Here is a 23,683-nt window from a genome sequence, read left to right as displayed (position 1 = left end):
CGAGGCCTTCGTAAGGCCACACTCACCAAATGTGCCTGCAACTAGAACATGTCCCTCTTTTTGTTTTTTGAAAATAAAAAGATATTGTCTATCACTTTGGGGCCCAATTAACTGAGTTAGCGAATCACTCTCACTGAACTCGGGAGTGTGCACGCATAGAAAACAACCAGGAGTCCCGGGGCTGCCTAGGGGAGTAGCACTGGCATAGCTGTTTTTCCAGAACCTTCCAAGAAATGGAGTTCTGGTTATTTGTGGGTGCCCTGGCCTATGTGAATATGGGTGAGGAAGTTAACACACTGATGTCACATACAAGCAGAGTCACCAAGACACTGTGAGGAATGGGTGCTATTCCTAATGGTGCAAACTGTTTGGGTTTCCTGTCACCCTCCGCAGTGCTGACAGGTGCTGCTCACAGTCTGAAGTGGGTTCCTCACCCGAAAACAATGCTGTGGGTTGTTTGACCATAGACAAAACCTTGGTTTATAAAAAGGGACATTCTGTTGGAAACACTTGGCCTTCATTTTCAAAGGGACACAAGTGGAACCTCCCTGCAGTCTGTGGGGCCGCACCCCGGAGAGAAGTGTGAGAAAGGCATTCACGTCGCCCTCACAGGATCAGTGGCTCATTGCGTGCTGAGTGGGTGTGCAGCGCTGCCACGCCGGGCGTGTGAGAGAAACGTAAGGAGTCCTCAGGGCAGTGCCGCTCAGAAGCCGTGTCTTCGTGTCTGACCCACGGCAGGCGTCTCTGAGGAGCAGGTGTCTATTGTGCAGCTGCGTCCCTCGTAATGCAGATTGGAATCCTGGGTCAGAAATCCTATTGGTTCGGTTGGCATGAAAGCAGCTGGTAAAAATTACTCCAGAGAAGCCAGAAAAGCAAGGTAGTAGAGTCATTGATCACCATTTACTAAATTTCCCCAGTTTCTGTTGTAGTTCACAGTGGACTCTTAGGCCAACATGGGAAAATTAGCAGAGGCTTCTCTGCTTTAAAAAACCTTGAAGGCATGTTGGACAATTAGTGCTTGGGGAATCCCTGTAATGAATGAAAGGTGCGGCGGCACCACGGAGGAAGCAGCCGGATCGCCCAGAAGGGGCCCCTGCATCCACTGCTCCCTGCCCCAGGGCTCACGGAGAAAGGAACGCCGGGATGTCTGTCGCAGGCACGTTGGGAGGGATGGCTCCGGAGAGGACAGGCAAAGTGCTGTGAAACGGCAGCTTGGAGAAGGACCCCGGATGGTGACTGGGGCTGTGGCCGACTCATAGACGGGACTACATTCCAAATTAGCCGGCCCTCCCTGGGGACAGATCCAGAGGCCTTTGAAGCTGGTTCAGCGAAGGTGCCCCTTTGTGAGCAGTGGCCATCAAACAGGCTGATGGGGTACGTGAGAGCTGAAAGGGGAAGGGAGACCAGTGCCGGACGGTGGTGGTGGTTTTGCATAAAGCAGTAGTGCAGCGCTGCCCTGTCTGCCGCATTCACTTCTGGTCACATCCTGTCCGAGTTGTATTGTGGTGTGAGGAAGGTTCAGAGGAAAGAAATTGAATCACAAAAGCTTCTGAGGAAAGAGGAACTCAGGCCTTGGCTGTTCCACCTAGAGGGAGGCTCACAAGTGTGTGGTGGGAAGTGGAGCTTGGGGTCTGCATTTCTAGACCCCCCCCAACACCTGTGGTAGTGACAACTCCTCCAAGAATCAGCTGCTCCTCCAGCTTCCTGTGAAAAGAGCAGAGACACCCCCTCCCTTCAAGCACCTCCTCTGGTGCACAGCCCCACTGCATGGCCACCAGTGAAGGAACCAGCTTCCCCAGGATGGGCTTACATTCCACCTCTGCTCCCGAGAACACTTTCAAGACCAACTGCAGGCCCCTCTCTGAGTGCCCATTAGCAATGGGCCGGCACACGTAGGAAGGTACCTGGCAGCCTGAGGGAAGGAGCCCTAGCCTTGCATGAGATGGTGATGGTGAGGTTGCCTGGCCGGTGTTGGCTTTGCACTGGTGCCATGCCAGGTGCGAGGCTGGTGGGCTGGATCATCCACTGAGATGACTGAGCCAGCACACTGTTCTGGGGAGGGCTGAGCAGAGCCTCCCGTGGCGTGCCGGGCGGGTGGGGGCGGGCTGCAGGAGCCCAGACTCTATCTGGGAGTATTCCCTTTGTCTCTCCCACCCCCAGGGCCGCTCCCCCCACCGTCTGCCTCCCTGCTCCTCATGGCCTGGTTTACATCCCTCTTCCTCTCTGACCTCCGCCTTCCAAGCAAAATTAATTTCTAGGATTACCGATCACAATCCTATTATGATGCTATTAGAACTTTCTGTGTGAGACAGGCATCCAGACACAGAGAGCACAGGCTTGGGAAGTGCTTGGCCCAGAGGTTGACTCCCACCACGGCTATGAGCTGCGGCGAGCTGCCGGTTCCCCTGCTGGGTGGGAGGTGTGGTGCCTGGGCTGTGTTCCTGCTCAGTGAGGTCGTCAGAGTTTCAGAAACAAAACCAGAGAAAGGCTCTGAAGGGGGGTGCAGGTCCTCGGTGGCTGGCTGAGCTGGAGGCCCCTGGGGGCCCCGCTGCTGTCGCCTTCAGCAGCACTGCAGCCTGCCAGCATCTTCTCCCAAAGAGTCTGGCACCACCGCGGGCCCTTTTCTTTCCCGTCAGTCTGCTGAATCTGTTCTCAAGTTGTGTTATTCTTCATTTAAAAATGAGTCTTCCCTGTTTATCCCAAATTGCTAAATTCTGCATCAGGGGATTTCAAGTATTCACCTAAAAATAAAAGGCCTTTCAAAGTGAAAGGCAACAGGCATTTATTTGTGATCAAAGAATAGCTGATAGGGAAGCATTGCTTCAGGCAGAAAACCAAATACTGTTCCAACGAGGAGACCCAGGCAGTGGCATCTGTGAGAACGGGAAGGGGACCTCACGATAGCAGACGGGAGGCATTTCAGTTGGCGCAGATGCCGTGGGGATGCTATGCAATTCCAGTCAACTTTTAAATTGCCAGTCCTGTAGTGTTCAGTCCGGTCGTCACACTGCCTGCTTTCCTGTCACCCTTGCAAACAGCTCTCCGGGGCACGGTGCTGCCAAGGCCCAATGAAGAGGCCGTTTTGCCCCGTTTTAAAGTCTCGGGCATCTGAGGCCTGAGCCGTGCCAGGCACCACCCCTGGGCGCGACTCCAGCTCCGTCTTAAAGGGGCTCTGTTTACATCACTGTGTTTTCTACGTGAGGTTTAGTGTTTGTCATTATCCACTTTCTTTCTTTGGACACTTACAATATTCTCACCATATGTGAGTATTCCTTTTGTGCTATTGTGAACTTAAGGAATATTCTTTGCTTAGAGTCTCCTCCCTCCAGAGTACCCAGCGCCCTGCCCAGATCCGGCCGGGTCCTCACTGCGTCCCCCCGGCCTGGGCTGCGGCCTTTTGCCTCCGCTGCCCCTGCTCCCCCTACCCCACACCTCCTACTTTGTCATCACCCTCGGCTGGAGAATCTACAGTGGTCTCCCCCTCTCCTCCTGCACGAAGGGCTCCCTCCTCTGACCTTCCCTACTCAGCTCAGACGTCCCCGCTCCACTTTGTGGCTCTGCACAGACCCAGAGCCCCTCGCTTGTTCCCTGCTGCTCTGCTGTCCTCACTGGGCGGCGCACCCCAAGAGCCAAGACCTCCACGGGGGCACACAGGAGGCACCTCCTCAGTGTGTGGAATGAATGAATGAATGAATGAATGCACGCACTCAGACATCCTGACCTTCAAACCCCATTCACACGTTCAGCTCCTCTGACCACGCCTACTGCACGTGTCACTCTCATTCTGGCCTCTGTGCTTGGCGTGTGGAGGCACCGGCCCGCCTGCCCTCAGCCTGCTCACCTGGACACCCACTGCACTCTCCACCTCTGTGACTCAGAAAAAAATAACCATCTCCTGTGTGTTGCCTTTGAATCTGGCAGAGCCTGCTTGGCTCTCTAGAAATGCTCAGCCCGCATTCAAGTTAGCTGGTCCTTTAGTGATGTTATTGGGGCTCCATGGTCACAGAGTGCAGCGTGGCTCTGAGGTAGCCTCAGTCCTCATGTCTGGTCGTCACTCCCTGGTCACAGTGCGCCCACCCAGAGTCCCCAGGGAGCCTAGCCAGGCCGGGAGCATTGGGACTTCCAAGGGCCTCCAGTTTCCCCCACCTCAGGTAGAAGGGTCTGCCGTGAGCCCTGCAGTGTTGGGAAGAAATGGTCATGACTTCCGGAGAAATATGCAGACGAGAAAACCAAAACAGCCAGCAGGGATTTGCCATTGGTATTGTTCGGTCTGTTGGGAATAGCAGCCTTTTGCACTGTTATTTTGACACAGGTTGGTTACATGGGCTAGAGGCAGGTGTGCAGTTAACATCACCAAGTTAGACAAGTGGGAATGACACCAGGAACTGTTACAGAAAAGCGACTCAGACAGCTTCGGGGTTTACGAAGTGGAGTTTCATTCACGCGTGCGGACCCAGAGGCGGCAGATTCTGAATTCTGGGCCCCGAGGTCAGGCGGGGGCTGGCTTATATTCTTGCTGCAAAGGCAGAAGCAGGAGCAGGGAGGAGCGCAGTTGCTGGCGGGAGGTGGGCTTACAGAAGCAGAATGCGGGGGTTAGCGTGCGACCTTGAGACGACTGCTATCTAAGAATGGCTACCGCTCAGTCACGTCCTGTCACTGAACGGGGCAGCAAGAGTCAGGCCAGTGAACCCCTGTTTATTAAGTGCTCCCCGCGGACAGTATCCTCCCAGGCTTTTACCAGCTCCGTGCACAGCAGAAAGCCACCTGCCCCTCCAGTAGCATCGCTCTGGGAGACCTTCCTGAAGAACTAGCCATTAGTCAGTGCCAGGCCACACTGAGACCTTTTTCAACTTTATTTTTCAATCCTGGATTTTTATTGATTTGTTTATTCCTTTGCAAGACACTGAGCAGGAGAAAGGATGACCACGCATGGTCCTCAAGTCAGGTCCACAGACCAGCAGACAGAGGCAGGAGGGTGGGCTAGGCCTGGGGGTGGGAGGCACCCAGAAGCCTCCCAGGGAGGGCTGGGAAGAGCCCACCTGGGAACCTAGAGGCTGAAGAGCAGCTCACAAGAGCACAAGGAGAGAAAACCCAGTGGCTACAAAAGGGGTAGCGCTTGAGAAAGGCAACCAGGAGCAGGAGAGATGTCAGTCAGTGTGGGAGTTACATCAGTCTGGAGCCTGGAGGAGCAGCCTCCGGAGGTGTCAACAGGCACAGGAGCACGAGGATTACACAAATAACCGATTAAAGAATGCAGTGGGGCAGGATGAGGAGCTCGGGAAGGCGCAGGAAAACGCAGCACATTCGGAGAAGCTGGGACACTGGTGCGGGACGAAGCGTGGCTGGGTGGATTGAGGAAGAGGACAGGCTGCGTGCTCGCGCTCACCAGCAGCTGCGGAGCAGCACGAGTGTCGGGTGGGAGGTGAGGAAGCAGAGCTGTGTTGGGGGATGGCCCTGGCCGCTCAGCAAGAGTGTCTCTGGGCGTGTCCCCCAACTGTCCGGTGCTTGGAAGGGGGAGTGTTCATAAAGCAGGAGAGACTGTTGATAGTCTGCCAGAAGGTGGTCATGTCAGTTCAGATTCTTACAGAAGGCGAAGCCAATGGAGACTAGTAGATTGATGTTGCTGCTTAGGAGGAGATTTTCAGATTTACCCTGTGTGGCTTAGATCAGAGCTGAGGGCTCAGGTAGTTTTTAAATCTCCACGAAAAGCCATCCCATCTGGCTGTGGACAGGTAAGCACCTGAAGGTGGGCCTGAAGGGGGCGATTTGCTGTGAAAGGGAGAGAGGGAGGACAGAAGGGAACGAACGAGAAGGAGAGACAGGGCCAGCTCGGGCGGCTGCCACGTGGGGTCCGCAGGAGGGGCCGGGATGAGAACAGCGAAGGCCTGAGCTCTAAGGAGAGAAATCGGTTCACTCCAGAGAAAACGGTTTCTGCCAAAATGAAGAGCACAGACCAGAAGATGCATGCCTCACTTAGCCTTAATATTAGAGTTTGAAATGTGAAATGTGAAACAGTTGTAGATAAATGAGGAGTAGGGATATGGAAAAGTAGTGATATAGGAAGGTAAGCAGAGAACTTATATTTTAAATATAATTTCACAGTTGATACTACATTTGTCTTCTTTGTGAACTTGATTCTTCAGCAGACGAGTGTGTGCGTGCGTGTGTACCTGGCGTGTTTCTGTGTGCTGTGTGTGTGTGTGTGCGTGTCCTTGTCCAAGCCGTGGAAGACGCAGAGCTCCGGGTGAAAGTGGCAGCCCCCCGGCCCCCATCTCTCTGCCGTGCCCTCACTCCCTGAGCCCCTACCTTCTCCTCTGCCTGCTCCTCCCTCGGCGGGGAAGTCCCACCCACATCCGGGGTGCCAGTGCCTTCTCCCCTAAGACGGGCTCTTATCCAGGAGTGGACTCAGCAAACATGGGCAGATCCAAAGCTCAGTGGCTCTCCAACAGACCCCTGGGAAGGAAAGGGTGGGCCGCCCTGGCCCCCACCCCCAGGGAAGCACCAGGATCGCACTCTCCGTGAGCACTGCGTGGCCAGGGAGGCGGGCCGCAGTGCGTCCCGCCCTCGTGGGATCGGAGTGTGTCCACACCTCTCTGCCACGTGGCCTCCTTTCATGGGGCCACACTGGCCTCGGACAGCCCCCACCCCCTCACAAGCATATCAGTCCAAACCAGTCACTCCTCCACAGTTTAGCCTTAGCGTTTGCAAGCTCAGTGATAGCTTTACATCCATCACCTTACTTATCCAGGGCCTTTGGCTAGTGTAGGAGAAGCCAGGGGCTCAAAGGCAGAAAGCCTCAGGGTACCGCAGTGCCGTGTGGGAAGCCTGGGCCCCACCAGGTATTTCTCAGGAAGCTTTGGTTCTAGGGCTGGTCTTCTCCCCAGTCCCACAGCCCCAGTCTCTGGTGGCTGTGTGGCTCCCCCAGCCTGGTCCGTGTCCCATCACTGGCCCAGCACACCATTTTCTTTAAGGCTCTCTTGGGCCCTCGGAACCCTCAGGAGCTAGAACTCACTCACCCTTACATCTCATCACCCTGGCTGGTGTGGCTCAGTGGATTGCAAACCACAGGGTCACTGGTTCGATTCTGAGTCAGGGCACATGCCTGTGTTGCAACCCAGGTCCCCGGTTAGGGGCCCATGAGAAGCAACCACACATTGATGTTCCTCTCCCCCTCTTTCTGCCTCCATTCCCCTCTCTCTACAAATAAATAAAATCTGCTTTTAAAAATCTCATTCCAGCTGAGGCCTCATCTGCTCCCTGCTGCCCCCTCACTGACCTTCACCTCTGCCTCATGCTGGGGTCCTGCAGGCCCCTCCTCCTCACCCCTCGGTGTCCCCAGTGAGCTGTGCGCTGGGGCTGTCCCTGTGCCAGACCATCCTGATCTGAGGGTTGGGGCCTCTCAGATCGATCCCAGTCCTCTAAGCCTCACCTCTAACCAGCAGCCTGGGTCTCTCTGTGCTTCTCTTTAAATGCCTCATGGACCCTAGCGCCTCCTCTTGGCCTCTGCGGTCTCTGGCTCAAAGCTCTCTCCTCTGGTTGAAGAAGCCCTAGGGGCCCAAGCTGATCTCCCTCCAGGCAGTGTCCTCCCAAATATCCAGGTACGAGGTCACCAGCGCAGCTCTTCGAGTCGGAGCTGACGCACAGGCCCCCCGGCAGTCTCCACAAACGAGCAGATCACGCCGGGTTCCTGCTCCAAAGCCCTCGCAGCTCCACAGCCCGAGTGCCCCTCCCTGTGGTCTGGTTTGCTGCGCAGTTCTGGGGGGACCCCGTTCCTCCCCAGTGTCCCCACGTGTCGCTCCCTGCACCCGGAACACGTCTGTCACGTCCGCGCCTTCCCCCCAGGCGCTGCCTGTGACCGTCACCTCAACGAGCGCGGGTCTCCGGAGTGCGCGCGCGGCACGGCGTTCTAACGTTGCGTCTGCGTGTCTCCTGAAAGAGCTTCGGAAAAACCTGTACACAATCCTTGGAACATTTTAAGGTTCAGAAGTAAAATATCTCATAAATTTAAATACAGTTATTTTGTTAATATGAGATACAAAAAATAAGATGGAAGATGAGGAGTAATTATTAGGAATAAATATTTGATGACATGATTTGCTAAAATAGATTTTAACCAGCCCATTGAACAAGGCACAGTGAATGTGAAATTGTGGGTATCCGTGGGTATTTTGAAAATGTTTTCATAATTTTGGGAAAATTCCGGGTATATTTTTAAAAATTATATGAGCTGTGAATACTCTTCAGGTCTGAATTCAGAAGACTTCACTCAGGCCACTTCCTCCTCGAGACCTGGGACCGGGAGGGGGGCTGCGCCCCAGCCCAGCCCAGCCGGGTGAGGGCAGGTGAGGGCTCTGCTTTTCCTTCGGTGAGGTGGGGAGGGCGTTGTGAATTCAGTCACGTTCTCAGGCAGTTTTAGAAAATACAGAATTTGAGGATCTGGAAATTCATTTTCGTAAAGCTCCCAGCATGCTCCTTGGAAAGCAATCTGTGTGCACCCCAGACGGAAGACCACCACTGCAGAGGATGCAAGGCTTCCTCTGCAAAGAGCTCAGGGCCCGCACCCGAGTGGCAGCTGGAACCCCAGTGAGAGAGGACCTTCCCAGTGTGCCTAGGGTGGTGCAGGTCCCCAGAGGCCCACCGCTGACAGCCCCTCCCTGCACACGCCAGCTCACAGTGCAGAGCCTCTGACCTTGTGCCAGGCGTGTCACACTCGCACTACCCCCTCCACCCCACCCCGTCCCTGCTGTGTGTTCTCCAGGACAGGGCCCTGGCTCACCCCTGCTGGCTGGGCACCGTGGGTTGCCGGTGCGGTCTGCACAGGGGCTGGCCCGGCACCAAGCACGGAGCTCAAAAACGCTTGCTCGCACACACAGAAGGCAGGCTCTCTGGCCCCCGTCTGGTGGCTGCCCACCCCCTCCCCGTGCGAGGGCGTGTGTTCCAGGTTGACCCAGGCCAACCAGAGTGACTTCCCCTCCCCAGCGTGTAATTGTGCCTCAGAGCTGCTTCCTGAGAATGCGGGAGTTGGAGCAGGAGGGGCTCATTTGTGCCCTTGGACAAGCCTGGGCTCTCCCTTGGGGAGACCCCCATGGCTTTTTTTAAGTAGCAACTTTATTGAGGTAATCCACACACCATACCATTCACCTGCTTAAAGTGTGCAGGTCGGTGGTGGTAGCATCTTCACAGAGCTGTGCAGCCTCCACCACAGGCGGCATTGCCCTATTGACTTTTAACCCAACGGCTGAGTGCAAGAATTAACCAACTAATTAGAAAGAAGAGCTCCCAAGACAAAAGTAACCAACAATAGAGGAATCCAGTGAGAACATTTTGCAAGAATCCAGACCTGCTGTAACTTATAGCCCATCGGTCCATCCACCTACTTTTATCCTAAAATGTGTCTACAACCTTCCAGCTGCTGCTGGGTGTCGGCATGGGGACAGGGCAGTGGGAAGGACTTCCTTTAATTCCCTGACACAGCCCCCAGAGCTGGGCAGGACAGTGTCCCCACTGGTGGCAGCTCCAGGGTGGGACACTGGCCTGTCACTCATGGGTTTTTGCCTTCTCTCACCAGGTGTTTCACTGTGTGCACTTTGAGTGTCCAGAGCAGCAGAACAGCCAGAAAGAGGAAAACAGCGAGGAATTGGGGGCAGGGGACAGCAGCCCGGCCGGCCAGCAGCCGGAGCCCCGCGCCCTGCAGGCCCCTGGTGGCAGCTCGCTGCCCTCCAGCCCAGGCTCCAACTCTCGCTCGTCCAGCCGGCAGCACCAATAAAGGGGGCACTGATGTGCCGTGACTCGGTGGGCCCAGATGGCAGCAGGAACTGGTGTCCTCCTGAGCAGGGATCTTTGTCGCTGCCCCTCCCCCTTTCCAGACAGGAGCAGACCTGGCTGCAAACACAGACGCGGAACAGGTTTGCTCCCAAGGACAGGAAGGGGCTGCTTTGTTCTCCTCAATTTGTTCAAATCAGGCTGGTCTCCAGGGGTAGAAAATGGGTCTTCAATCTTCATCAGTCCACCATTAACACCCTACCTCTCTCATCTAACCCGGGCAAGGGCACAGAGGAAGCGACAGACAGGCGTGTCGGGGTAAGAAATGGCGAGTGACTCTGGTGTGGAGGAGAGCGGGTCGGGCCTTCAGTACTTTTAGGAAATGGGTTTCCACATCGCCCTGGCAACCAGATGATTTTTTAAATTTCTTTTCGTTACTTTCCATTTGCTGAATCGTGTGTTCCTGATCTTTTTGAAATGCTCAAACAGCAAATCACTTGTTTAATCCCTTTGACGCTGTGATTTTCAGTCCTTGGCTTTGAACCGGGTGCAGCGAGAGCCCGTGCCCAGCTCCCGAGTGGGGCTCAGGTGCAGCTCACCGGGACACCCGGGCTGACGGGAAAACTCGTTTGAGGAAGTTCAATGAAACCACAAGGAGCAAACACCCCTGTGGACACTGGAGCTAATCAGCACTCGAGTGCTTGGTTATTAACCTGCCCTTCCTGAAATGTATCCAGCCTTCGGGAGGTTGACAAGGAAATCATTATTATGCCATCTGCTAATTTAATGTTCACAAGTCTGTGTGTATAAATCTGCACCAACTTCCAGTTGGGCTGGACTTGTCCTCAAATCGCCCATTTGGCCCCGGGCAGGGAGGGCAGCCGCGGTGTCAGGGACACAACCCTGGCCTCTGCCTGCGTGCAGGGTCCGCTGGTGGCCATGTTCCCCCCCCCCCCCCAAAGTACTCGACCTGGGATTGAAGAAAACGCAGCTCTGAGACGCTCTGCTCCTGATCCTCACTGAAACGCCGCCGCCTGACCGTCTCCATCCCTGTTCTCCTTTGTAATTCTATCAGATTCTGCTCAGTGTTAGGTGTTTGTGATTCTGCAGGTCCTCCCTTGGTGGCTGGCTGTTAGCTCCACACCCTGTGACCTGCTCAGAGGGGTCATTTCTGGTGTCATAAGGACACGTTGATTGTGGGGATACAAAGAGCAATGGGACAACTAACTTCTCTCCTCACGTAACTGAGTTCTGAGTGACGGATGGAATAGCAGGGTAGCCTCAAATGCGGGACTCACCAGAAGCCAGTCTCCGGAGTGAGTGCAGGCGAGGGCAAGCCCCGGGGCTACAGTCTCCCTGCCCTCTCACTCTCTGGTCTCCACCCACCTGCCCTTGTGTGGGATGGACTCCTGAGGGTGCTGGGCATTTGGAAAGGGGAGGGAGGCTCCTACAGCCAGTGGCAGTGCCACCCGCTATAGGCCACCCTCTGCCGGCATCCAGCCCCAGGCTGCCTGTTAGCTGGAGAATCCTGTCCGCTCAGCACTCCTTCCAGCCGTGCATTGGCTGGGCAGGCAGGGAAGTCAGAGCAAGGGTGTAATGCAAATGCTTTCAAAGGGTCACCTGCTGAAGGTTCTCTATTTAAACTCTGAAGCCCACCATTCAGAGCAGAGCCCCAGGCTCAGAGGCTACACTGTGGACCGGGGTGTGGGGTGGGCAGGTGATGGACCTGTCGGTTCTGCTGCGTGTGCAGCACACCTCACCATCCTGGCCCACGTGCCACATACCGCCCAGCTGCTCAGCTTCTCGCCCGAGGGGAACAGACTGCATCAGAAGCCTCAGCACTGGACCCACATCAGTGTCCTTCCCACCAGGCCCCTCCTCCCCATCTCCTGAGAATTTCCTCTGCAGTTTGCCCTTCCTGATCTCTGCCCTAGGTATGTCTTGAGAGAACAGTTTGTCTCCCCCGCCCTCCCCTCCAGCACTTCAGGTGCTTGCGTTATCGGATAAAAGGAAGGAAGGGGAAACTGAGTCTGACAACATGGTACAGAGAGGCGCTCTGTACCAAGGTTCCACTTTGACCTTCCCCAAAGCCACCACCAGCCTGCCTCCTGCTGCCCCCCTGGCCTGTCTGGAGGCCTTGCCTTCATGGGAGCTGCCCTGGACCCCAGGCCCCCACTGACGGAGCTCAGCAAATCCTGCGCTGCCTCCCCTTCTGATCTGGGGAGCAGGAGGGGCTCTTTCTGTGGAACGGCTGGGCCAGGGCCTGCTGGTTGGGACTGGAGACCCCACTCAAGCTGGTCACAGCAGACAGGCCTAGACCGAGGCCTGGATGTTCAGGGCGTGAAGGATGAGTGGGGAACCATGGAAAGTCCCCAGACGACTGGTGTTCTCCAGAGCCCTGGCTGAGCCTGTGGAGGACTTCTCCCCTGCAGCCAGCTGGACCAAAATGGCCTGAAAACCTGAAGAGACCAAGGCAGCTAACTGGGGCTGCGGGTGATAAGATGGGCTGGCACTCAGCTGGAAGGATTCCCAGACGCCCTTGGAGTCCTCCGCCCAGCGGTGAGGTGTGGCTCCCTTTCCTCCGTGAGGACACGGCCTGGGTGGTGTGCGGTTTGAGGAAAGGTCAGGTGAGGCTGCACCCTAAGCAGAGATGGGCAGGGAGGTGCTTGTGACCTCTGGCCCTTGATTGTGATGCTTGTCAGTCACAAACTAAAGCAACAGCTTTGTAACCGCCACCCAGATCAAGAAACAGATTGCTGCCAGAACTCCCACCCTTCATTTCACATCACATTTTTGTTTGTTTGCTTGCTTGTGTTTTAGGTACAAAAAGCAAACTTCATTAGGGCTTTTGGGGAAAGCTATCAAAATCACCTTCTGGCAGCTCCTTGGAGGGCCAGTTGGGGCCCCTGCGCTGAGCGTGCTGAGCGGGGCTTCTGTGCTGGGCGGGGCGTGTGCGGAGTGAGGCCGGCAGGGGTCCCGGAAGTCGTCCAGGCTGCCGACCTGGGACCAGCGCACTAGTGTCACACACAGCGGTCCGCGCGCACACTTGTTTTCCCGTGTTATCAGTCCTTTTACTGTTTTTGTTCTGATTTTAAAACCATGAGCCTGTGCTCTTTAAATTGTCACTTTTTAAATCTTATTTAATGACAAATACATTAAAGTGTTTTATTCCTAGAAGAATTGGGAAAAGAAATTATTTTCAGCAACAGTGGGATATGTTTGTTAGACTGGTTCTTCGGCAAAAAAATAAAAAGCGTTTGAATTGTGCAAAGAATTGCTCAGTAGTTATGCTGTCGCCCCAATTGTTCAACTGCCGTGCAGACGGCTCCAACCCAGCCAACCTCACCTTTTCTTTAATTTAGAAGATAACAAAATTGTAATCGCTTATCCTTTCCAGAGGCGCAGGGGAAAAAGAAGGTATAATCTGTGATAAAAAGCAGAGCATCCTGTGTGCCAAGCCACTTGGTGATAAAGAGGGATAGTTCCCCACGCGGACTTCAATTAAGAACCTCCCTTTGGACAGAATAGAAAGGTGTCAAAGGGTAAAAGGAAAATTAAATTTGTTTCCTTCCAGGAGTTTTTCTTCATTAGTGTTTGCTTTGTGGTGTTTTCGGCGTCACCATGCCGTGTGTGTGTGCATGTGGGGTGGGGGCGTGTTCCTCCACGTGGCAGAGGCGGCCTGCGGCCTGGTGACTGCCCGTGGCCGTGGCTGCAACAGGCTGGGCCGGGCTCTATTTGCTTTTGCGGCTGCGGCCATCGATTCCGGTGCTTGTCCTGACAGCAGCACCAGCAGGAGTTCTGTGCTCATTAGCGGCCCTGGGAATTTAAAATGCAGTTCACGGTTCTGTGCCCCCGTGGTTTTTATTATTATAATATTAAATTAGAAGTCCTCCTGGTGCCTGGTGTTTGTTCAGGAGTTTCTGGAAACGAGGAAGGGAATGACTTAGCGTGCAGGGCAGTCCTCAGGCTTTGTTTCTCCTCGAGGCTGACCCATCACGCCCAGTTACTGGACGGGAGTCTGAAGCCCTGGAGGTATGACAGAATGTCACCTTTGGGAAAGGTGGCGAGAAGGGATTGGCTGGAAGGTGGACTGGCCTCCTATGTGCCCCATCGGGCCCCTGCAGGGCACCGGAGGAGAGGGTGTGGGATCATCCTGGTTTCCATCGGATTGGCCGATGGGGAGCCCAGACACCCCGCGCCCCGGGCAGGACTGTGTGCCGGATGGACGGGGCCAGGGACCTGCCTCCAATGGGGCGTGGGAGAGGCACACGGGGCCCTGACAAGTCCCCCACAATATACACTTGTTAGAATAGAACTGGAATTTTTAAATTACTCATCTGAAAAATTATTAAAGAAATAATGCTGATGGAATAATGTTCCACCCTAGCAAAAGGGGCAAGGGTGCCCTCCCCCTTGTCTGGCTCCGAGTCACCCTTGCCCTGGGCCTGGCCGTCCACTTCGTCTGTGGCTGACGCCCTGAGCTGGGCAGCCTCTTCCCAACGAGCCAGGGGGCCTCCCACCGCACTGGCTCAGTCTCTTTCTTTTTTAAGAACTGCAATACTCCCTCAGAGGCCGCACAGCCTAAAGACTCACAATCATCCACCTGTAATTTGTGATAAATGTCTTGAGCATTTACCATTTGTATCCTGAGTATTTATAGCCCTGAGCTGGGGAGGTGAGGAGGAGGCGGCCTGCACCTGTCTCTCCCCTCGTCTGCTGCGTGGCGGTGGCTGGGACAGCTACGGAACGCTGCCCTGGGGGGCCAGCACGCAGAAAGCCGGGAAGCGAGACTCTGGGCCCCGGTGGGAGCAGACAGTGCCACCCGGAGAAGAAGGTGTGGGCAGGGATGGGTGGCAGGTCTGAGAGGCCTTCAGGGTAGGGGTCTGAGCCCTGGGCCATGCATTTCCTGGGACACTTTGGGTGCACAGGTGACGCTGATGATTACCGGCTGTCCGTCTACCACCAAATAGCCTTCTCCTGCCACGTGAGTCCCATGGGCTGGGCACTCCTGAGCAGTGTTGGGGTGGACAGGACCAGCCTGTCCAAGGTCGCCATGTCTGCCCTGGGAAGTGTGGCCACAGTGTTTGGCCCTGGGTGCAGGGGTCAGGCTGGTCCTTCCCGTGGCTGCTTGTGGCTCCAGTTTCTCGGGTTCACTGCCCGTCCATATCTCCTTGCACCTGGGCCTGATGGTGTGTGCAGGGTGGGGGTGGGGCACCCTTGCAAAGTGGCCCCAGGCAATGAGGTCTTCCTGGCCCCCATTTAGCAGCCCCACATCGATGGGACAGGGCACTGCCAGTGAGATCCGAGAAGAGGATGGACGGAGGACACAGAGCTGGATGACCAGGGGCGGCCTTTCCCAGCCTCTCCCCCAGAGGGCAGCTCTGACTGTCAGAGCTCCTCCCTCCACAGGTGACCTGAGTAGCAGCCAGGAGCACTGCTCACCGCTGCTGCCCCCCGCCCCCAAAACACTGCGGTCCCAAGGCCACACCCCCTCCTAGCACCCCAGCACCAGAAGAGTCAGGAGCATGAGGTCTGAGGCTCAGCCTCTCGACTGGGGTGGGGAGAAGGGATGACAGGAACACCTCAGGGCGACACGGGCCCACGTGCTACTCTTGTCACACCTGTGTATATCCTGAATTTACCAGAGAACATGACATCCTCTGCCTTTGGGGTCTCGGAGCCTGAAAGGCGGCAGGCGGTGGGGGGACAGTCTGGGCCTGGTCTGGGAACGGCTCCTCTGAGCCACCTGTGATGGACGCACCTGAGAGATCTGTCCGAAATCCTAAAGCAGCACAAAGGGTTGTGTTTGGAATGTAGACGAATCTGAGGGCAGGCTGTGGCTTCTTCATTGCGTGGAACAACCTGAGTGAGCAAACACGCAAACGGCATGTGTTCAAAACCACCCCTAAGTTCACGCCTGTAGGACCACTGGTGTGGGTCCTCTTGAAAATAAAGTGACGACCTCCTGCTCCACCGAAATCCGCGCCGTCCTTCCCTCCACAGCCCGTCTGCCCCAGTCCCCTCCAACGGCCACTGGCCACCCAGGTCCCAGGTAGCCGTGCGTTGTCGGCCCCTTGCTCCGCCTCCCCTCCTGTGGACAGGGAGCCCGCACCCAAGCCAGCACGGTCACCCTCAGTCCCCATACAGCCCTGGGCGTGGGCCAGATGCCCCCACGCGGACAGCGAGGCGCGGGGGCTGACTTGCTCTGAGACAGAAAGAGGCGCGTGCCTTCCGCTGGGACCACAGCTGGGCGCACTCACTGCCTTCTCAGAGAGGCCCCTGTGCGCTGGAGGCCCCGTCACCCGCTCACCACCCTGGGGTGGCCGCCTCAATGGCATTTTTTGATGGGAAGAAAATTCTATCACGTTGAACCAGGTCCACATCCCTTGTCATTTCTCCTGCTCTGAGCTCCACCCCAGCTGCCATGATTTTCTTCTTCTATGTGACCAGCACATGGGAACCAGGCTGCGGCTCTCTCTCCGACTCAGACTCTCCTTTACCTGAGGCCCCAGCACGACGTGGTGCCCGCAGCTGCCCGACGCTGCACAGCGACCGCGGCTCAGCACAGAACCCGAGAGAGCACTTGGCTCCTGCTGAGCAGGTCCCTTAAAACAGCCCGAGTCAGCAGGTGTGTGTTACCATTGGATATAGCTTTCCTTCTGGACCTAAACCCAAGACTTGACGTTTCTCTGGTTAACTTCTACCTGGTGGTTGTAGCCTCACAGTGGAGCCTACTGTCAAGCGAAGCCATTTCGAAACTTGCTTTAGTCGCCTTCACGTGTCTCCCCTCCAAGCTCTGATCATCAGGAACTGACAACATTTCACCAACGTGTTGACCTAAGTGTTGAATGAGACGACAGCAAATGCAGAGAGCACCGCTACTCCCTCCCCGGGTCCTGTCCCCTCAGGCTGCTGCCACCACCACCAGCTTGTCATTTAGCACAGTGGGTGGTTAGGCCAGTTTCTAAGTGGGGGACCCCGGGGATCCTGCCTTCAAGGCCCTTACGTTCCAGAGGGAGGAGGCAAGCAGCCGAGTGAATGTGCCTGCAGCCCACGCCCTGTGTGCTCTCGCGCAGGTGAGGACTAGCCGCAGAAGTGCGAGTACCAGCCGGAGGTCCAGAGAAGCTTCCCGGAGGTGACAGCTGGGCAAAGCCCTGAGAGGAAAGGACCAAGGCTGAGGCCCCCGAGATCTTTCCAGGAGGGAACGGGAGCCCGTGCTGGGCAGGGGGTGGGAGAGGGGCGAGCTGCACTGGCCGGTGGCTGGGGGCCCTGGAGCACGGAGGGTGCTCTAGGCCCCTCTCTGCGTGCGCTGGGAGCCAGGGAGAGGTTCGGAGGAGCTGGCTGTGATCTGACTCCGGCTGCAGAGAATTCCCATAGGAAGAAGGGAATGAGGAGCAGCCGAGAGCGGAAGGGGTTGTTACGGCAATGAGGGAGAGGTGGTGGCCGCCTGGACTGAGTGAGCCACAGAGGTGAGGGGGGCTGTGGGTGGGCAGGGTCCACAGGGTTTGTGGACTCCAAGGGGAGCTGGGGTGCAAGAGGTCGGCCCAGGGTGGGTCAGTGCCTGACATACCCTGCCGGGTTTGTCACAGGGAAGACAAGGCAGCCGGACCTCAGAGCGACCAGCTCACCAAACACAGGCCCAAGAAGTATTTAAGGAAAACAGCACAAACTTTACAAGGTGGTCAAGTTCACACTAGCCCATCTGTGATGGGAAAGCTCAAAAGGTCACGACTTATCTTTGTACATCGGCTGAGCAAAAAGCTAGGGATAAAAGTGCCTTAACACAGGGGGTCTCTGCTTGTGGGAAAGAGTCAAGATTTTGTTATATGGGAACCAGGCCGAGTCAGGATGGCCCTGTTGATTTCGGTTTAGCTCCGGGTGTGAGCTGGTTTGGTTTTTTGCCTGAAGGTGGTGTGGGAAATGCTGTCGGCGCCCTGGCAGGCAGTGTGTTTCTCCTCCTGCAAGTTGGAGATGACTTCCAGAGCAGCAGGACTCAGCCTCTGTGACGAGTAAGAGTCACCTGCACACCTGTCCCTACAGGTTGCGGCTCTGGCTGCATTCTCAAGTGCCCCAGGGCGTCTGGTTCTGACAATGCACCCAGCCTGTGGAAGGTGCGGAACTAGACACGAAAGCAGTTGAGAACTGAGCCCAGACGTCTGGGGTGCGTAGGGGGAGATCTGGGGTCACCAGTGCTTGCAGAGCCTGGAAGAGATCACCAAGCAGGAAGGAGACAGGTCCCAGGCTGAGCCCCGGTGCGCCTGCGGGTAGAGCCCGGGGCGATGAGAAGGGGGAACAGAGCGCCTGGGCCTAGGCCCTGCGGGGACAGCCCAGAGGGAGGGCAGAGCACTGTGTCGCATGGGCTGAGGACTCAAGGTGGGGGCTAAGGACTGACTGGGGGTTTAGAGAGCATCTAATTCTGGTGGAATCTGGTTTTCTGAATTGATCGCCTTTGGGACAACCCCTGAGACTGGCTGTGTGCTCACGGGTAGGTACCTGGGACTCCCACTTTCATTTCTCCAGTGTCCACACTCCTCACATACTGCCCTCTCATTTTGCTGGGGGTCAGAGCCAGGCTGTAAGGACGGCCTGTGCCTGCCCCTCAGAGTCAGTGGTCCCTCATCGGTGAGACCTTCCCACCAACGACCAGCATGGACTTTGCAGCATCTGTGCCCGGGAGGTGCTTACCCAGGACTTGGAGGGAGAAACTCTTCTGAAGTGGCTAAACACCCCACTGTCCCTCCACCTACCTGGGACCACAGAACTTCCAGGATATTCTATTTGTTTCACCTATTTACATTTTAAAGATCAAAGTCTCAATAGGCGGCTAGTTTGGAAGGCAACTGGCCGTCTCTACAGCAATTGAACGTGTGAGAACGAGGCACAAAGAGCAGACGTTGTTGCCTCCCCTCCCTCCAAATCACAAGCAATGACCAAAACAGTATGTATTTTAAGGAATAAATACAGAAGAGGAAGTAAGGAGGGGGTGTCAGAAACGCTGGAACTGGCGAAAGGTAAGCATGGCAAGCTTGGTTAGACACATGCAGAACACAAACGGGAGGACACAGGTCTCTTCAGACGCACAAGAGCAATTTGCCGCTGGCGTCTCTGCAAAGCAGCTCCACTCGCTCTGCTGGGAGACGTGCGGGCCCGCCCGCCCCACCCCTCCCCGCCAGCTCAGGGCTCTCCCAGGGCCTGCAGAGCAGCCGCAAGGCTCGGGCAGACGTGTGGGCTGCAAGGCCAGCAACTCTGGGCCTCAGTTTCCTTATCTGTCAAATGGAGCTGATGGTTAATACTCCGCAGGCTCTGAAGACGAACTAGGACAGGATGTGAAAGGCTGCGGGGACAGTGCCTGGCACGACGTGGGTGTGTGGTGAATGCTAGCTTCTTGGTGATCTGCTGGCATCATGCCACGCAGGACCCCGAGCAGGAGCTCCTCCAGAGCATCTGGAGCCACCACCCGCGAACACCTCCCCCCCAGGGGTGGTCCCTTCAGGGCGGGCGAACCCCGAGCAGCAGGCGAACCTGATGGGGGTGCTGGGGCTTGGGTGTTGGCGTGACAGACCCTGGCTGGGTGTGCCTTTTGGCGAAAGGGAAGGACCCACCTCGATCAACACCAGTGAGCACGCGGCAGCACCCGAGGCCGCAGACTGCCGGCTCTGGGACTTGTTTCTCGTGCGAGCGCTCCTTGTGGGCTCCCAGCGCGGCAGCTTCGGGGTGGACAAGGTTTTTTAAAAACTGAGTTGAGATACGCATAATGTAAAATCCTCCATTTTAAGCGAACAATTCCATGGGATTGAGTACCTTTACAACGCTGTACAAAGGGCGTCCTGGTCCAGGACATTGCCACCACCTCTGAAGCAAACACCCTCCTCTTTAGGGAGTCAGTCCAGTCAGTCTCCTCTCCCCGCAACCCCGCGGGTTTGGGGCGCCCGCTGTCTGTCTTCTGTGTGCATTTGCCTGTTCTGCACGCTCCATGTACATGGGATTCCACAGCATGTGGCCTTTTGTGTCTGGCTTCTTTCACTTAGCACGTTTTTGAGACTCACCCAGTTGTCTCATGTCAGCGCTGCTTTGAGGCTGAACTGCACGCATGTCCTACGTCTTCTCTATCCCTCTGAGGACACCTGAGCTGTTCCCACTTTTTGCCTGTTGTGACTAGAGCTGCTGCCAACGTGTGCACAGCATGAGTTCCCACTTTCCCTTTTGGGGGGATGTGTAACCCGGAGCGGAACTGCTGGATGAGGCAGTAATTCTGCTTGACTTTTTGAGGGGCCGCCAGACCATTCCCTGCAGTGGCCACCCCATTTCACACTCCCAACAACAGTGCCCCCACCCCCGCCGCCCCAGTCGCCACAGGCTTCCCAGCACCTGCTCTTTTCCACTGTCCAGTGGCCACCGTCCTCCTCCTCGTGCGGGTGCCTAGTCAGACTCCTCGCCGGTCAGCCCTGCGCGCAGGAGACCCTCGGACCCTGCCCAGTCAGGAAGCAGCACTCTGCCACACGCCTGCTGCCGGAAGCAAGTCCCCACACGGCCGGGCCACACTCAGGAGGGGCTCCACTTTTTCAAGGGAGGAGTGTCAAGGAATTTAGGGACATGTTTTAAAATCATGACACCTCCAAAGCATTTCTCATCTACTCCCTTAGTCCAGTGCTACTCGCAAGGCCAGTTTGTGGCTCGAGGTGGCGCTCATGCTAGACGTGAGCCGGCGCCCGCTGCCTCTGAGGCCCTGGAGCCGCTGGAGCGGGCGCAGAGGCACAGCTACGCAGGGGCCCACCCTGAGCCCAGCTCCTCCTCCCAGCCCGGGACACGAGGGGACCCAGGGACCCCTCTGAGCAGCACTGTGAGCCTAAATGACCATTTTACGTCCTCCTCAACTGCCCCAGATTTTATGGGGCCTGAAGTTTACACATTTTGACAGCACCCCCTTTAAGGAAAATAAAAAATGACTACAAAGTTAGGTTCAATACGAAGAATGAGAAATCACAACACACTACACATTTTTAAAAGCTGACAAATCCCCACACAGGGAGCCACAGCGGTGCCCCCGTGGCTCCTCTGGAGTCTTTGGGCCCCACGCTGCCGGCAGGTCCCCTCGGTCACCCTGTCACGTGATGATGACTCCACAATCTCACGTAAGAGTAGAAAGAGTCCTCAATCTTTCCTCCGCATGGCTGATCGGAACTTGCTTTGAATTATCGGTACTTGAGAAAAGTTTCTTTCATCGTCACAATTCAGTGGCACAGATACGAGTTTTTAGACCTGTTGGGGAAACCATTAGGAAGTTTCTTTCACGCATGAGCTGTGAGATTCCGGAACACATCGAGAACCGCTGGTCTCTCGTCCTCTTTGCTGAACGGAGTCCGGCACCCACTGCACCGCGGGGCAAACCTCTGTTTCAGAGGGTGAATGAGAACCGCGTCCTCCTCTTCCGAGTTCACACACCCGGCGACCGAAGAATTCCCCACAGACTAGCTTCGGGCACCATACATTTCAAGACTTGTCTCCCCACTGCCACACGCAACTCACCCACTCCCTGGGCAAGGTTCTGCAGGACGTGTTCGGGTTGCAACAACCTTGGCCTTGCACTTTCCAGTCAAAGAGTGAAGGCACACTGGGCGGCTGGAGCCACCCTGGAAGCTGTCCCTACCCCAGGATGACCATCAGTGACCCAACTAGACGTGGAGGTGACTGCACATCACACTAAATATCCCGCTAATTCCAAACTGTCTCCCCAACTCGACTACCCCTCGGCCAAATCCCCAAAATACCCCCGTGGCCTCAGCACCTCCCAAAAGAAGAGGAAGTGTGATGCGTGGAAGTGGGAATGGAACAAGGGACCAGTTTCAACCAACTGCAGTTGAAGTACCCCGCTCCTGCAAACCTTATAAAACCTTGGGAACACGGGAACCCACTGCCAAGGCCCTCTGCAGGGGTGAGGAAGGGCCCCGGCTAAACGCCATTTCACTGTGAATCCCCCGCAGCACCCATCGAACCTTGCACACCCCCGTCTCCAGCCTCACAGGCCCCTGTGCCTCCCCGAGGGAACAACAGAAAACTTCCACCAGCTCCTGCCGCCTCGGCCTCCTGCCCGCCCGCCCCTGTGCACCACGCCCTGGCTCAGGCACTTGTCCCCACCCTCCTGCATAGCCTGTGTCTCCCTCTCTGCTGGGTCATTTGGTGTAAAACACTAACTTCTCCTCTATTTGAAAACAAGCTCTCTTGTTCCCACACCTGCTGCACTACTGCCAGTTTCTCTGCTGCTTTTACAGCAAAACCCCTGGTCAAGAAAGGTCCTGTAGCCAGGCGTCCCAGTGCTGCTGCCGAGAGGCCAGTCCCCAGATGCCGAGTCCCCGAGCAGCACCTCCACGGGCGACCGCCAGCCCTTCTCCTGGAAACTCGGCAGGACTCCACGCCCTCGGTCTCCTTCCTTGCTGGCAGCTTCTTCCTGGTCTCCTCTGCAGGTTCCCCCCTGTCTCCCTGGACCTTGTAACACTGGCATGTCCCTGGCACAGCTTGAGCCCCTCCCTCCCCCAGTCACCTCAGCCAGGCTGGGGACTCTAAGTGCAAACTGTGTCCTGGTGACTCAGAAATGCACATCTCCAGCCAGGGTCCCTGAGTTCGAGAGCTGCGTACCCAGGTGTCTCCTCCACATTTCCACCTGGATGCCTGGTCTGCACCCCAGCGTGGTCTGTTCCCACCCAACCCCTAACTGCACTCCCGCCAGAGTCCTGAGTAATGACATCTCCATCTTACCAGGGGCTCAAGCCTAAACCATGGAGTCGCTCACCTCTCTTCTCTCTCACGTCTACCCTCCTCCTGAGGTCCACGACCCCACCACCTGTCACCTGGGTTATCAAGTGGCGGCCTCCCACTTCCTCCCTTGCTCCCTTCCTGCTATTCTCCCTAAAACCCAGGTCAGACCCGGCCCTGCACAGCTCAAGCTCTGGATGGCCCCCATCTCCGACAAAATCACGCCGACCCTGCTAACTAGCTGCCTTGCTTCGTCAGACACACACCCCCTTGGAATAGTCTTTGCACTTCCCTTCTTTTGCTCCCTGTTCCCCCAAGTGATTTTGGTCACCACTGTACTCCCAGAACCTGGAACAGTGCTAAGCAGGTGCTGAGTGAGGGCACCAAGCCAGGGCTCTGCTGGATGGGCCCGAAAGGCACGGACCAGGAGTGTCCCTCTTTCAGGCCTGTGTCCTCATCGCTGCCCCTTTCCTCCCGGGCACCGTGTCGCCTGCGTCAGATCCCTCTCCTCCTGGTCCGGGGCCTCACCCCCTCCCCCTCCCCCTCCCCCGCTCCGCATGTGGCCTGGTGGACTCCCAAGCCCCCGCCCCAAGGGGTTGGTAAATTCTCACATCTGACAGCGTGGCCCTCCTGCTCCCAAAGCCTTCCACAGCCCTGCCCCCCCAAGTCCACATTCCCCCCAAAGCTCAGGCTCATCCCACTGCCAGGAGAAGGGAAGAGCAGGGGATGCTGGGAGCCACCTGCCCAGCCTGCCTCCTAAGTCCACGAACCCAACCAGGTGTTTTATCACCATCGCTGTGACCACAGTCTGGGGAGCACCTCATTCACCAACAGCTTAACCAGCCCAATGTGTGAGACCCCCCTTGAGCCCCAGTGGCTGTGTGTCAGCCCCTTCCCAGCCAGACCACTCCTGCACAAGCTGAGGGGGCCTGTCAGTTTTATTTTGCAGGCCTTTTGCTGAAGCCTGCCCGGGCTCTGTGAGCGGGGCAGTGGGAGCAGCGTCTCCAAGGCAGGAGCCAGCCCTGGAGCCCACGGTGGCCCACCTCCAACTCCCTCCAGTGATTGATCAGAAACACCCCGATGTACAAACCCAGGGAGCAGGACTGGGGGGGAAGGTGGAGTTCTAGAAATTGGCCAGCAACCCCACAGGTGTTTGGGTTTCGGGTTGCTG

The 23,683-nt window shown here is 56.4% G+C and overlaps 1 protein-coding gene across 4 annotated transcripts in view; it reads left to right on the top strand.

The window, feature by feature from the left end:
- The window catches only part of BTBD9 (BTB domain containing 9), a 454,104-nt gene extending 441,068 nt beyond the window's left edge, over positions 1 to 13,036 (top strand). For all 4 annotated transcript variants that reach the window (XM_045843294.1, XM_045843293.1, XM_045843295.1 and 1 more), the window contains exon 11: positions 9,569 to 13,036. In XM_045843294.1, the coding sequence (XP_045699250.1) occupies positions 9,569 to 9,766 (198 nt within the window). In that variant the 3' untranslated portion in view covers positions 9,767 to 13,036. The remainder of the gene's footprint in view (positions 1 to 9,568) is intronic.
- The last annotated feature ends 10,647 nt before the right edge of the window (positions 13,037 to 23,683 follow it).

The sequence above is a fragment of the Phyllostomus hastatus genome, unplaced genomic scaffold, assembly GCF_019186645.2.
Source record: "Phyllostomus hastatus isolate PE091 unplaced genomic scaffold, TTU_PhHast_1.1 phas_contig_40, whole genome shotgun sequence".
NCBI classification, from domain to species: Eukaryota; Metazoa; Chordata; class Mammalia; order Chiroptera; family Phyllostomidae; genus Phyllostomus; species Phyllostomus hastatus.
Note: the sequence above shows the minus strand (reverse complement) of the source record. Positions and strands in the feature narration are given on the sequence as shown.